Consider the following 13423-nt stretch of genomic DNA (forward strand, 5'->3'; position numbering starts at 1 on the left):
TAATCCCTCCTTATCTCTATAGCTCACGTTCTCGTTATTTATTGCTATTTGTTCATATTTGCATTTGCATAGTTTGATGTCTTCGGCACCCTGGTTGATCTTTCATTTATTCTGTTATGGTTACTATTCTACAGATTTGCTGAGTATGCCCGCAGGAAAATGAATCTCAGGGTTGTGTGTGTGTGTGTGTATATATATGTACTTCCCCCATCCCCCACACCCGGAAAATTCTAACAATGAGTCCTAAGGCTTTGGCTTTATTGTATCTTTCCCACCACGCGAGTGAATACCTATTTAGTAATGATGATATGTCAATCTGTATATATATATATATATATAGTTTGTATACTGTATTTGAGTTAGATCATTCTGTTTGTTTTGTAATATGATTGTAACTACATTGTAGAGTGCATCAAATTCTTATTCACGTGTAGTTTGTTAAGCTTGTGCGGATGGTATATCCTGCTGCCTAATGAACAGGACTTGTCGCTGTCAGTGGGACAGACTCAATTCCCAGAGTTTAGTCTGACACCAACACACACACACACACACACCTCCCTTTGCAATTTTTGCTCATTTCTTTCCCAATTCCTGCTAAAACATTGTTTACATTTACATAATTTATTATTACAATATTGTAATTTGCCCTTTACTCTGCCTACTGTCGTTTATTAATTATTGTACTGTCTTGCATTGTTTTGTGCACTTTACATCGTCCTGTGTAGGTCTATAGTCTAACGTAGTTTTGTGTTGTTTCATGTAGCACCAAGGTCCTGGAGGATTGTTGTTTCGTTTTTACTGTATACTGTACCAGCAGTTATGGTTGACCCCGAGACATGCGAGAGGGCATCGCAGCTGTGGGAGAAGATGGACGAGCAACCCAGGGACGGGGAGTGGGGGTGGGGTGAGGGCGACACAGTGAAAAGGGTGAGGAAAATACATGACCCGGAGATGTGGGGGAGGAATAATTGGGTCAACCGAGTCATGGTGGAATTGGGGAAGACAGAATCCATCATTAACGACCCCCACTATCCAGGATAGGCTCTCTTCTTCTCCGCCAGCAGGTATATGTACAGTCCATGAACGTATCTGACATTTCCTCCTTTTCTCTATTTTGGTTATTTATTTTTGTGGCTTGGAGTAATTTACACGTCGTGCACTGAACTGCTGCCAGAAAACAACAAAGTGCACGACCTGTATCAGTAATAATAAACCTGACTCTGCGGCACTGAGAAGCAGTCAAAACAGCCCATATGTTAAAATGAATTGGAAATAAAGAGCACTGCCCCACATGCTGACTTAGAGACGGGCGATACCTGAGCTCATCTCTTCAGTTTGCAGGAGCACATGTGGGGATATCAAAGCACGATCCTGTGACATGCCAAGGTTGAAGATAGTCTGCAGCTGTACAGAGCAAGTCCCTTGTTGGTATAGTTCCTCCTTGGACACCAAGGACATGAGCAGACCGAGATAGAGATGCCAGAGAAGGAGGGGGAACTTTCCATTGGACTGATGTAATTCATGTTGGTGAACTGAGCAATGGCAACGTCAATGAAGGTGAAGGGTAGGCAATTGGACTTGCTCATTGGAGACTGTTAATGTGTGGCACTTTTGTGGTGAGAGTGCTACAGGTCACTTATTACCCAAGACAGAGAAGTCATTGTATCAAATAATCAATTAATACAGTACATTTGTAACACATTTGAATGGCTGTGCTTTTCCAGAACTTCAAGGGAAGGTGCTGAGGTACAATAATCACAGATCGAATGTAGACTAACTTCTCTGCAATTACTTGGCTTAACATTACCTCCCTCCTTAAACACAGAATCAATGCTCCATTCCTCCTGCAAACCCTGTGGCCCAAGGTGATTGAAAAATCATCGTTTGTACCTCCACAATTTCTGGCTTTGCTTCCTTTGACAACTGCCAATCCGGATGCTTCCAAGCTTGGTACAACTGCTCTGCAAAAGACCAGGTCTTTACAGAAATTGCACTCCCCTCCATTGATTCCGTCTGCATTTCTTGCTGCTTGGGAGAGAAGCCGCCACAGGCTCTCCTCTCATCCTGGCCATTCTCCCTCCCATTGTGTGTGTAATCCAGAACCTTGATAGCACGTACAATCAACACACACAAAATGCTGGTGGAACGCAGCAGGCCAGGCAGCATCCATAGGGAGAAGCACTGTCGACGTTTCGGGCCGAAACCCTTCGTCAAGCCTAACTGAAAGGAAAGATAGTAAGAGATTTGAAAGTAGGAGGGGGAGGGGGAAATGCGAAATGATAGAAGACCAGAGGGCTGGGTTGAAGCTGAGAGCTGGAAAGGTGATTGGCAAAAGGGACACACAGCTGGAGAAGGGAAAGGATCATGGGACGGGAGGCCTAGGGAGAAAGAAAGGGGGAGGGGAGCACCAGAGGGAGATGGAGAACAGGCAGAGTGATGGGCGGGGGGGGGGGGGGGGGAGAAACTAAATATATCAGGGATGGGGGTAAGGGGAGGAGGGGCATTAACAGAATTTAGAGAAGTCAATGTTCATGCCATCAGGTTGGAGGCTACCCAGACTCTATATAAGGTGTTGTTCCTCCAACCTGAGTGTTGCTTCATCTTGACAGTAGAGGAGGCCATGGATAGACATATCAGAATGGGAATGGGACGTGGAATTAAAATGTGTGGCCACTGGGAGACCCTGCTTTCTCTGGCGGACAGAGCATAGGTGTTCAGCGAAATGGTCTCCCAGGTCTGCGTCGGGTCCCACCAATATATAAAAGGCCACACCAGGAGCACCGGACGCAGTATACCACACCAGCCGACTCACAGGTGAAGTGTTGCCTCACCTGGAAGGACTGTCTGGGGCCATGAATGGCAGAGAGGGAGGAAGTGTAAGGGCAGGTGTGGCCCTTACAAGGATAACTGCCAGGAGATCGGTGGGAAGGGATGGGGGTGAGGAATGAATGGACAAGGGAGTCTCGTAGGGAGCGATCCCTGTGGAAAGCAGAAAGAGGTGGGGAGGGAAAGATGTGCTTGGTAGTGGGATCCCGTTGGAGGTGGCGGAAGTTACGGTGAATTATACGTTGGACCTGGAGGCTGGTGGGGTGGTAGGTGAGGACAAGGGGAATCCTATCCCGAGTGGGTGGCAAATGTGTGGGAAATGGGAGAGATGTACGTACAATGACTGTTATCAAAACCTGAAGGGTCTTCCATATCCCGAGATGTGTGGGAAATGGGAGAGATGTACGTACAATGACTGTTATCAAAACCTGAAGGGTCTTCCATACAGTAAATGCTTAGTATTCATCTCACAATCTACCTCACCGAGGCATTTGCGCCTTATTTGTGTATCAAAGTACGTATGTAGAATACAACTCTGAAATTTGTCTTCTCCAGATAGCCACAAAATACAGAAAAAACATGGCAGCTGTTGGAAGAAAAGACATCACCACCCACCCCAACCCCACACAATAAAGAGACAGAAACAAAGACAACAGTCTCACTTGGCAGAGATGATCAGAACCAGATAACATTCAAAGGTAATCACCTGAAGAAACAAAAGTGATTGCAAGGAATTTCCTTTTCTCATGCTGCTCTATTGGCATTTTAATTCATTGGAAGTTGGACCCAGTATTTTCCTTTAGGCCTCAGTCTCAAAAATGATCTATTATTATTTTTTTTCCATTTTAAAATCTTTTTTTATTAATTCTTATTGAAGATCAACAAAAATTACATTTAGTCAATATGTCATTATGTACAATGAAGAATTAAATTAGTAAATAACTGATTAACAAAGCTAAGCGATATCTCAACAATAAGAAAAAATAAAGTGTTAAGAAAAAAAAGAACCCCTACCAACTAAGAGAGAAAGAAAACCCTACTAACTGAAAAAAAGCAAAAGAAAGAACCCCGTGGTTGGGAGCACAACCACGGGGTTATACATCACACAAGCTTCCATAAAAGAAAAACATCAATCCGCCAACTCAAATCCATTTAAAGAAAAATCGGAAGGAAATCATTTTAATTAAATCAGATGATAGTAGCGGGCCAATGAACCCCACCTTTTCTCAAAATCAAATCGAGAATCAAAAGTTCGACTTCTGATTTTCTCCAAACTAAGACCTGAGAAAACCATTGTATCAAAGTAGAAGCAGAAGCATCTTTCCATTTCAACAAAATAGCCCTTCTGGCCAATAACGTAACGAATGCAATTACATGTTGCTCTGATGGAGAAATACCATGAACGCTGGCCTTTATAAATCAGAGCATTGAGTACAGAAGTTGGGATGTAATGTTAAAATTGTACAAGGCATTGGTAAGGCCAAATTTGGAATATTGTGTACAGTTCTGGTCACCGAATTATAGGAAAGATATCAATAAATTAGAGAGAGTGCAGAGACGATTTACTAGGATGTTACCTGGGTTTCAGCACTTAAGTTACAGAGAAAGGTTGAACAAGTTAGGTCTCTATTCATTGGAGCGTAGAAGGTTGAGGGGGGATTTGATCGAGGTATTTAAAATGTTGAGAGGGATAGATAGAGTTGACGTGAATAGGCTGTTTCCATTGAGAGTAGGGGAGATTCAAACGAGAGGACATGATTTGAGAGTTAGGGGGCAAAAGTTTAAGGAAAACACGAGGGGGTATTTCTTTACTCAGAGAGTGATAGCTGTGTGGAATGAGCTTCCTGTAGAAGTAGTAGAGGCCAGTTCAGTTGTGTCATTTAAGGTAAAATTGGATAGGTATATGGATAGGAAAGGAGTGGAGGGTTATGGGCTGAGTGCGGGTAGGTGGGACTAGGTGAGATTAAGAGTTCGGCACGGACTAGGAGGGCCGGAATGGCCTGTTTCCGTGCTGTGATTGTTATATGGTTATATATGGTTATATATTGAGGGATTATACCAAATAAAACTGTCAATTTATTAGGTTGTAAATTAATTTTTAAAACTTTAGAAATTGTAGAGAAAAAAGATTTCCAACAATGTTTCAATACAGAACATGACCAAAACATATGTGTCAATGTGGCTGTCTCGGTTTTACATCTATCACACTGACTATCAACATTAGGAAACATTTTAGACAGTCTCTCCTTTGTCAAATAGTAACCATGTATTTTAAATTGAATTAAAGAGTGACTGACACAGATCGAAGAAGAGTTAACCAACTTCCAAATCCGCAACCAATCCTCTGTTATCAAGGTCATGTTAAGCTCTCTCTCACAATCTTGCTTAATCTTAAGTGAAGAGTAATTGTGCTGTTGTAACAATAAATTATAAATTTTCCCAATAAAATCCTTCACTAAAGGATTCATTTTTAAAATAATATCTAACAGGTCAGAATCCTGTATATAAGGGAAATTACTTAAATATTCTTGTAAGAAGTGTCTGACCTGAAGATATTGCAGGAAGTGTAAATACGAGAGAGAGTATTTAGTTACTTATTTCTCAAAAGACATCAATTGGCCATCTTGGAACAGATCCATGAAGGAATAAACTCCTTCATTCCTCCAAAGAAGAAAGGTAGGATCACTTAATGAAGGTTTAAATAAATAATTTTGATAAATTAAACTAAAAAATATAAATTTTTTGAGATTAATAAAATTACAAAACTGGAACAAATTCGTAATGACTGCTTAATCACAGGGTATAAATTTAAATTAATAATTTTGTCCAGTTGTACAGGTAGAGAAGCTCCTAATAATGAGGTTAAGTGAAACTGTTTCACAGCATTCAAATCCAAATCAGCCCAAGGTGGTCGTTCATTTTTATCAGTCCAATATAACCAAAAACACATATAACAGCTGCATAATACATTCTTAAATTAGGCAGAGCAAGACCTCCATCTTTTAAAAATTTTTGTAAATGATATTTACCAATTCTTGGTCTTTTATTATACCAAACAAAAGATGAAATAATAAGAGTCAACCTGATCAAAAAACTTCTTAGTTAAAAAAAAGGGATATTTTAAAATACATATAAAAATTTTGGTAAAATCATCATTTTAACTGCATGAATTCGGCCGGCTAACGAAAGTGTAAGTGTAAGCGTAAGTGTAAGTGTAAGTAATCTACAAAATAATTCCTTCATAAAATCCACTAAAGGAACCAAATTAGCTTTATAAAGGTCTTTATGATTTTTAGTGATAATAATACCTAAATATTTATAAGAGTCCGTAACTCTAAAAGGAATGTCGTCATATACAGAAGCAGAATCATTTAGGGGAAATAATTCACTTTTATGAAGGTTTAGTTTATATCCCGAAAACTTTCCAAAATCGTTTAATAGTTTCAATAAACTTGGAATGGATTCTTCAGGATTCAAAATATAAACTAAGGGATCATCAGCATAGAGGGAAATCTTATGAACAGTCCCATTTATGAAAATTCCATTAATATCTTTAGCTTCACGAAGTGCAATAGCCAAGGGATCCAACACCACACTAAATAACAAGGGACTTAACGGAGATCCTTGTCTCGTACCCTGGGAAAGCCAAAAAACGATCTGCAATTATTAGTAATAACAGTAGCAATAGGGCTTTTATATATCATTCTGATGCACTTATTAAAATTAATACCAAAGCCGAATTTCTCTAAAACATTAAATAAGTATTTCAATTCAACTCTGTCAAATGCCTTTTCAGCATCGAGAGAGACAACACATTGGGGAGTCTTAGAAAAGGATGAATACATACATTGAACAGTCTCCAAACATCAGAGAAGGAATAACGGCCCTTTCCAAAACCTGTTTGGTCTTGAGAGATAATTTTAGCTAGAAAATTCTCTAGCCAATTAGCCATTATTTTTGAAAGAATTTTAGCATCCACATTTAATAATGAAATAGGTCTATATGAAGCACAGTCAGTAGGATCTTTATCTTTCTTAAGAATTAAAGAAATAGAAGCTTCAGAAAATGTGGGAGGTAATTCTCCTATCAAAAAAGAATCTTTAAGTATTTCCAACATATATGGAGAAAGCAATTTTTCAAATGTTCTATAAAATCCTACAGAATAACCATCCAGTCCAGGAGCTTTACCAGATTGCATTGAAAAAACAGCTTTCTGAATTTCGTTTTCAGTAATAAGAGCATTAAGAGTTTGTTGATCTTCAACAGAAATTTGAGGAAACTCAATCTTTTGTAAAAAGACGTTAATTTTAGAAGTATCAACTAGAAACTGAGATTTGTAAAGTTCAATGTAAAAGTCTTCAAAAATTTTATTAATATCTTCATAATTACATGCTAAACTACCATCTCCCTTAAGAATTTTTAAAATTTGTCTTTTAGCTCTAAATGCTTTAAATTGAGTTGCTAATAGCTTATTATTTTTTATTTCCAAACACATAAAATTGACTTTTCAATTTAAGCAAATTTCTTTCAAAAGGATAATTTAATAATAAATTATATTGTGATTGAAGTTCAGCTCTTTGTTTGAATAAATCAATGTTAGGAGAGATTGCATAAATATTATTAGCCAAGTCTTTTAATTTGTTTGGAAATCTTATTTAACTCTGTTTTTGTCTGTTTCTTAAGCTTAGCTAAATAGGAGATTATCTGACTGCGCAAATATGTTTTAAATGTATCCCATATAATCAATTTAGACACATCTCCTGTATTATTAAGAAGAAAAAAATCTTTTATCTGAGTCTCAATACATTTGACGAAGTCCGAACTCTATAATAAATTTTCTGGAAAATGCCAAGGCAAATTTGCAATAACGACATAATTCAATTCAAAATCTAGGCTTAAAGGCGCATGATCCGAGAGAACTATAGCATCATATTCACATTTCTGGACTTTGGACAAAAATCGGGGATCAGCTATAAGATAATCGATTCTCGAATTTTTTTGTGAACACGTGAACGTCTCTATCATTAGGATGTAAATGTTTCCAAACTTCAACCAGGCCAAAATCAATTAAAAGAGAGTTAATAAGTGATGCAGAACAACTTGGAAGCTGCTGATTGGTTGAACTCTTGTCAATCAAAGGATTTAAACAACAGTTGAAATCACCACCCATTAACAACATATATTCATTTAAATCTGGTAATAAAGCAAATACATTTTTAAAAAAAAGTATCATCTACAATTAGGTCCATATAGATTAATCAGAACAATTTTTCTATTACAAATTGTTCCTTTAACAATTAAAAATCTACCATTAATGTTTTCTTGGATGAATAAAATATTAGATTTTATAAAAACAGATATTCCCTTTGTTTTACTTTGACAAGTAGCATCAAATTGAAGGGCCTTTCACATTTAAAAAAATATATTTTGATCGCCAGTTTTGATACGCGTTTCTTGAGCAAAAATTATACCGGGTTGGAATTGATTAATGATTTTAAAAGTCTTTTGCTTAATAGGATGATTCCAACCACGTACATTCCAACTTATAATGTTTATTTGTTTAGTTACTATAAATTTTTAAAATTTTATTTAACACATAAATACACGCATACCAGTGCGGGCTAATCAAAACTGATGGTGATAAGTATAACCATATACAAAACATGCATGCTCCAGAACTACGTAATGGGAAAAAAATACAAAAAAGAAAACTAAAATTAATCCTACAGTTAATACTATAACTCAAAACTAACCCCAATCCTCCCACCACCCTGAAAAGCCCGAAATTCGACAAAAAAATGCCGAAATGCATCCCCATAGAGTAAAAAGGGAGAGACTCTGCGAGCTCCCCATTTTATAATAGTGATTTTAAAAGCTTTCCTTAATTCCTCCCCCCAGTTACAAATAAAAACCACACGGCCCTAAAATAGGAAAGCCTTGCAGAGGAAAAAAAATGTTTATGCTAAATATAAAAAGCCAAACACTACAGAGCAACACATCACCATATCAAGTCATGTTAACAGGTTCTTCTGCCCACTTACAGGCCTTGCTTCTAACTAATATATATGCAATTTAAATATCAATTTACTTTGATGCCTTCTATTGCTTTAGAGTATTATTATTCTAGAACAATGGACACTGGTGAGGCTGAGTAATCATTAAAACATGGAATGGATTCCCAGCAGAAATGACTAATACAAGAAGGCACAATTTTAAAGTATAGGGAGCTCAGAGATGATTTTTTTTAGTCATAGACCAGTGGGTGCATGGAAAGATCTGCCATGGGTAGTCATAGAGGCAGACACAGTAAGGACATTTGAGAAACTCCTAGATAGGCTCATAATGAAAGATGAATGGAATTCTCTACAGAAGCATTAGATTGATCATGGAGCAGATTGAAGGGTGAGCAGAACATCATGGGCCAAAGGGCCTGTACTTTGCAGTGTTTCTTTACAACATCTGGCTCCCCATATCCAGCATAAAAGTTCAGAGAGAAAAAAATGTTTATGCTTAACCCTTAAAAACAGGCTAGGGAATGCAGAAACAATCTCCAAAAACGCCAAAACAATAAAATTAAACAAAGAGAAGAATGCCTATGTAATCTCTAGTGAAGAAAAATAAGCGCCATTTTCCATTTAACTTACACGCTCAATGAAAAATTGTTTTCACTAAGTATCTACCTACTAAGCACTCCCAACTATGAATATATAGGGAACGTCCTTACGAACTATGAAAACTATCACTTTATTAATGAAAAAAAGAGGATAGAAACAAATATTCAAACAACCTGTCCGTTGTGTTAATTCACTCAGTGGACCAAACAGATTTCGGAAAAGTCATTCATCATTCACATCAAAAAGTTCACGTCTTCTTTAAATGGTCGATCGATCAAAGGACATCTTAAGCAAATCAGAAATCTTCAAAGCTTTTCTTTCCGAAATAACAATTATTCCGCAGACCTAAAACCATTCAAACCTCGGCTACAACCAGAATAGAGTTAACATAGTCCAGTGCCTCTTTGGGGTCCAGAAAAACTCGTGGAGACTCAAATCTTTGGGAACTAATTTTAATCAGGATGGATATTGAAATGATGGGAATAATCCCTTTTCATAGGCTGTCTTCATGGTTGGAACAAATTTAGACCGCAGGTCCATAATTTCCCGTGTTTAATCTTCATAAAAACAAATCTCGGAACCCTTAAATTTAAAAACTCTGTGTTTCCTTGCATATTTTATGATTTGGTCCTTAACTTTGAAATGAAGAAAGCAGACCAAAATTGACCTTGGCTTATTCGGATCCCAAGATTTCAAAGTGAAAATTCTATGCGCTCTTTCGATACTGAGAGGTTGAGGTAAAATATCCGGAAACAGAGATTGAAACAAGTTAGCAAAATAGTCTAATAAATCCCCACTCTCAGATCCTTCCTTCAGTCCAACAATTCGAATATTATTCTGACGAGATCTTGCTTCCAAATCGATAATCTTATGTAGAGACTTTTCCAAGCGGGCTGAAATATCCACTATCTGATGCTTTGTCCCTTTAAGTTCAGAATTCAGGGAAATAATATTTTCCTGCACAAATTGGAAACTCTCTCGTAATGACTTCATCTCAGAAGAGGTAGCATCAAGTTTTACCACGTTGCTGTCTATTTTCCTGTCGAGAACCATCAGTGAACATTCTAAACGCTCAGTCCAAACAGGCATATCCTCTGATTTCTTTCCCCTTTCCATTGCTGGATTCAGGAAGCTGCCTTCCACTTCTTAAAGATTGTGACATAATGACACTATTCCCCTCTAAGATCTGACAAATAAAAGTTAAAAATTCAAAGTTTAAACTGGGGAAAAGGAAGAATTAATTGCAGCCACACAAACTGTGTGTCACTCCATTAAGCAGTAGGCGGAGTCTCCCCGAATGATCTATTATTTACCAAGATATGGACATCTGCTGTTTCTGGTCATTGGAACTGATCTCAATGTTCTGCTTCAATTGGTAGAAAATCCCTTATCTACTTGCCTGAAAGATACATTATACTTTCTTTACACGAGATAAACTCGAGGCTGTAGTTTTGGTCCGAGTCCCAAAACCTTAGTAAAGATCACGAATAAGGAGGTTAACAATCAATGTCATTCTACCTTGGCCCAGAGAGCTGAGGGTTGAGGAACATGTCAGACAGAACTGGAGTGAGCTCCTCTTTCTCTTCAGGCTGCAGAAAGTCATGCAGGAAATTCAAGGGAAACTTCTTCACCCACAGAGTGGTGACCATTTGGAACCCGTCACCACAGGGAGAGTGAGAGGTGAATAGCACGGATGGAATTAAAAGGACTGTCGTGGAACTGAAACATGGACAGGGACCGTCTGGGTTGAGTTGACTCCCTGAGTTGAAACACTGGATGCGTTGTAAGTTCACTAAGTACCTGAGACAGAGCTTAAAATGGAATATAATTATTTGTCACCGATGCAAAATATTAAACTCCAGTCCCATTAAAGGTGAAAATCAGCAGAGGAAACTCCTCCCAAGCCCAGTGACCAGGGTGGAGCATTGGATGCTGAGCAGCAGCAATAATTGCAGAGTTCAACACCAACAACCACTTTTGAACTTGCCTCTGGATTCAGCAACTGTGACAGTGAAATATCCAGCATGCAGCTTATTTAAATGTTTTCCCCAGTGTGAACTGACTTGTGAGCCAGCAGCGCAGCTGACCGAGTGAACCCCTTCCCACAGTCTGAGCAGGTGAACGGTCTCTCCCCAGTGTGAACTCGCTGGTGACTTGTCAAATCAGATGACCGAGTGAATCCCTTTCCACATTCTGAGCAGGTGAACGGTCTCTCCCCAGTGTGAACTCGCTGGTGCTCGTGCAGGCGTGACGAATCAGTGAATCCCTTCCCACAGTCTGAACAGGTGAACGGTCTCTCCCCAGTGTGAACTCTCTGGTGCACCAGTAGATAAGATGACTGGGTGAATCCCTTCCCACATTCTGAGCAGGTGAACAGCTTCTGTTCAGTGTGAACCCGCTGGTGACTTATCAGATAGTATGAGTGAATGAATCCCTTCCCACATTCAGAGCAGGTGAACGGCCTCTCTCCAGTGTGGACCGCCTGGTGTACTTTCAAGTGAGATGACTGGATAAATGCCTTCCCACAGTCGGAGCAGATGAATGGTTTTTCTCCCGTGTGAACCCGCTGGTGCACGCGCAGGTGTGACGATTCAGTGAATCCCTTCCCACACTCTGAACAAGCGAACGGCCTTTCCCCAGTGTGAAGTCTCTGATGCGCCAGTAAATGAGAAGATCGAATGAATCTCTTACCACATTCTAAGCAGGAGAACGGCCTCTCTCCGGTGTGATTTCGCTGGTGACTTTTCAGAAAGTACGGGTGAGCGAATCCTTTCCCACACACTGTGCAGGTGAACGGCCTCTCCCCGGTGTGAACCGCCTGGTGTATCTGTAGGTGAGCTAGCTGAGTGAATCCCTTCCCACATTCAGAGCAGGTGAACGGCTTCTCTCCCGTGTGAGTTCGCTTGTGCCTCGACAGGTCAGATGATCGAGTCCATCGCTTTCCACAAACAGGGCAGATATATGGTCTCTCTCCGCTGTGAACACGCCGGTGTAGTTGCAAGTCAAATGACTCTATAAATGCCTTCCCACAGTCTGAGCAGGTGAATGGCTTCTCCCCAGAGTGAAATCGCCGGTGCCTGATTAAATTGGATGAATGAGTGAATCCCTTCCCACACACGGAACAGATGAATGGTTTTTCTCCCGTGTGAATCCGCTGGTGCGCGTGCAGTAAATATGATTCAGTGAATCCCTTCCCACAGTCTGAGCAGGTGAACGGCTTCTCCCCAGTGTGAAATTGCTGGTGCCTGATTAGCTTATATGAGTCAGTGAATCCCTTCCCACAGTCCGAGCAGATGTATGGCCTCTCCTTGGAGTTCATTAGGGGGTGACTCGTCACAAGGGATGAACGAGTGAATCCCGTCCCACACACGGAAGAGTTGAATAGTCTCTCTTCTCTGTCGTGTGAGCTCGCTTGTGTGTCACTAAGTTGAGTGGTCAAGTGCCTGCCTTCCCACACACAGAGTAGGTGAACAGCCTCTCACCGTGGTGACTTTTCTGATGTATCTTCAGCTTGGATGGCAGAATGAATTGCTTAGCATCATCTGAACAATCTCCCTATGATGTGAACTCGCTGATATATCTTCAGGCTGGATTACTGAGTACAGCCCTTCCCTCACACGGAGCAGGTGAATGGGCCCTCCCTAGTGCAAATTCACTGGTGTGTCCACAGATCGGCTGAGTGAGTGAATCCGCTCCCACACCGAGAGCAGGTGAATGATATCTCCCTGTTAATTCATCAAGTCAGACGTCAATCCTTCACACAGGCAATGCAGCTGAAGACCTGATCTCTAGTGAACAAATGCTGGTGTGTTGGCAGGCACTTAGTTGCAGTGGATTTCACAGAGTTACACCAGAAAACTTTATTTCACACACAAAGCACGTTTCCAGCTGGGCTGAGATACATCTTCTGCTCCAAGGTTCCACCACTGATATACTGGCGTTACAATGGAAATACTTGTTCACTCCTTCAATAAGAGAAGAGA

The 13423-nt window shown here is 39.8% G+C and overlaps 1 protein-coding gene across 1 annotated transcript in view; it reads right to left on the reverse strand.

The window, feature by feature from the left end:
* Nucleotides 1-4872: 4872 nt before the first annotated feature.
* Nucleotides 4873-13423, reverse strand: part of LOC140716270 (uncharacterized) — a 29836-nt gene continuing 21285 nt past the window's right edge. The window contains exon 3 of the mRNA XM_073028880.1: nt 4873-12915. Coding sequence (XP_072884981.1) covers nt 11476-12915 — 1440 coding nt within the window. The 3' untranslated portion in view covers nt 4873-11475. The remainder of the gene's footprint in view (nt 12916-13423) is intronic.

The sequence above is a fragment of the Hemitrygon akajei genome, chromosome 25, assembly GCF_048418815.1.
Source record: "Hemitrygon akajei chromosome 25, sHemAka1.3, whole genome shotgun sequence".
Classification (NCBI taxonomy): Eukaryota; Metazoa; Chordata; class Chondrichthyes; order Myliobatiformes; family Dasyatidae; genus Hemitrygon; species Hemitrygon akajei.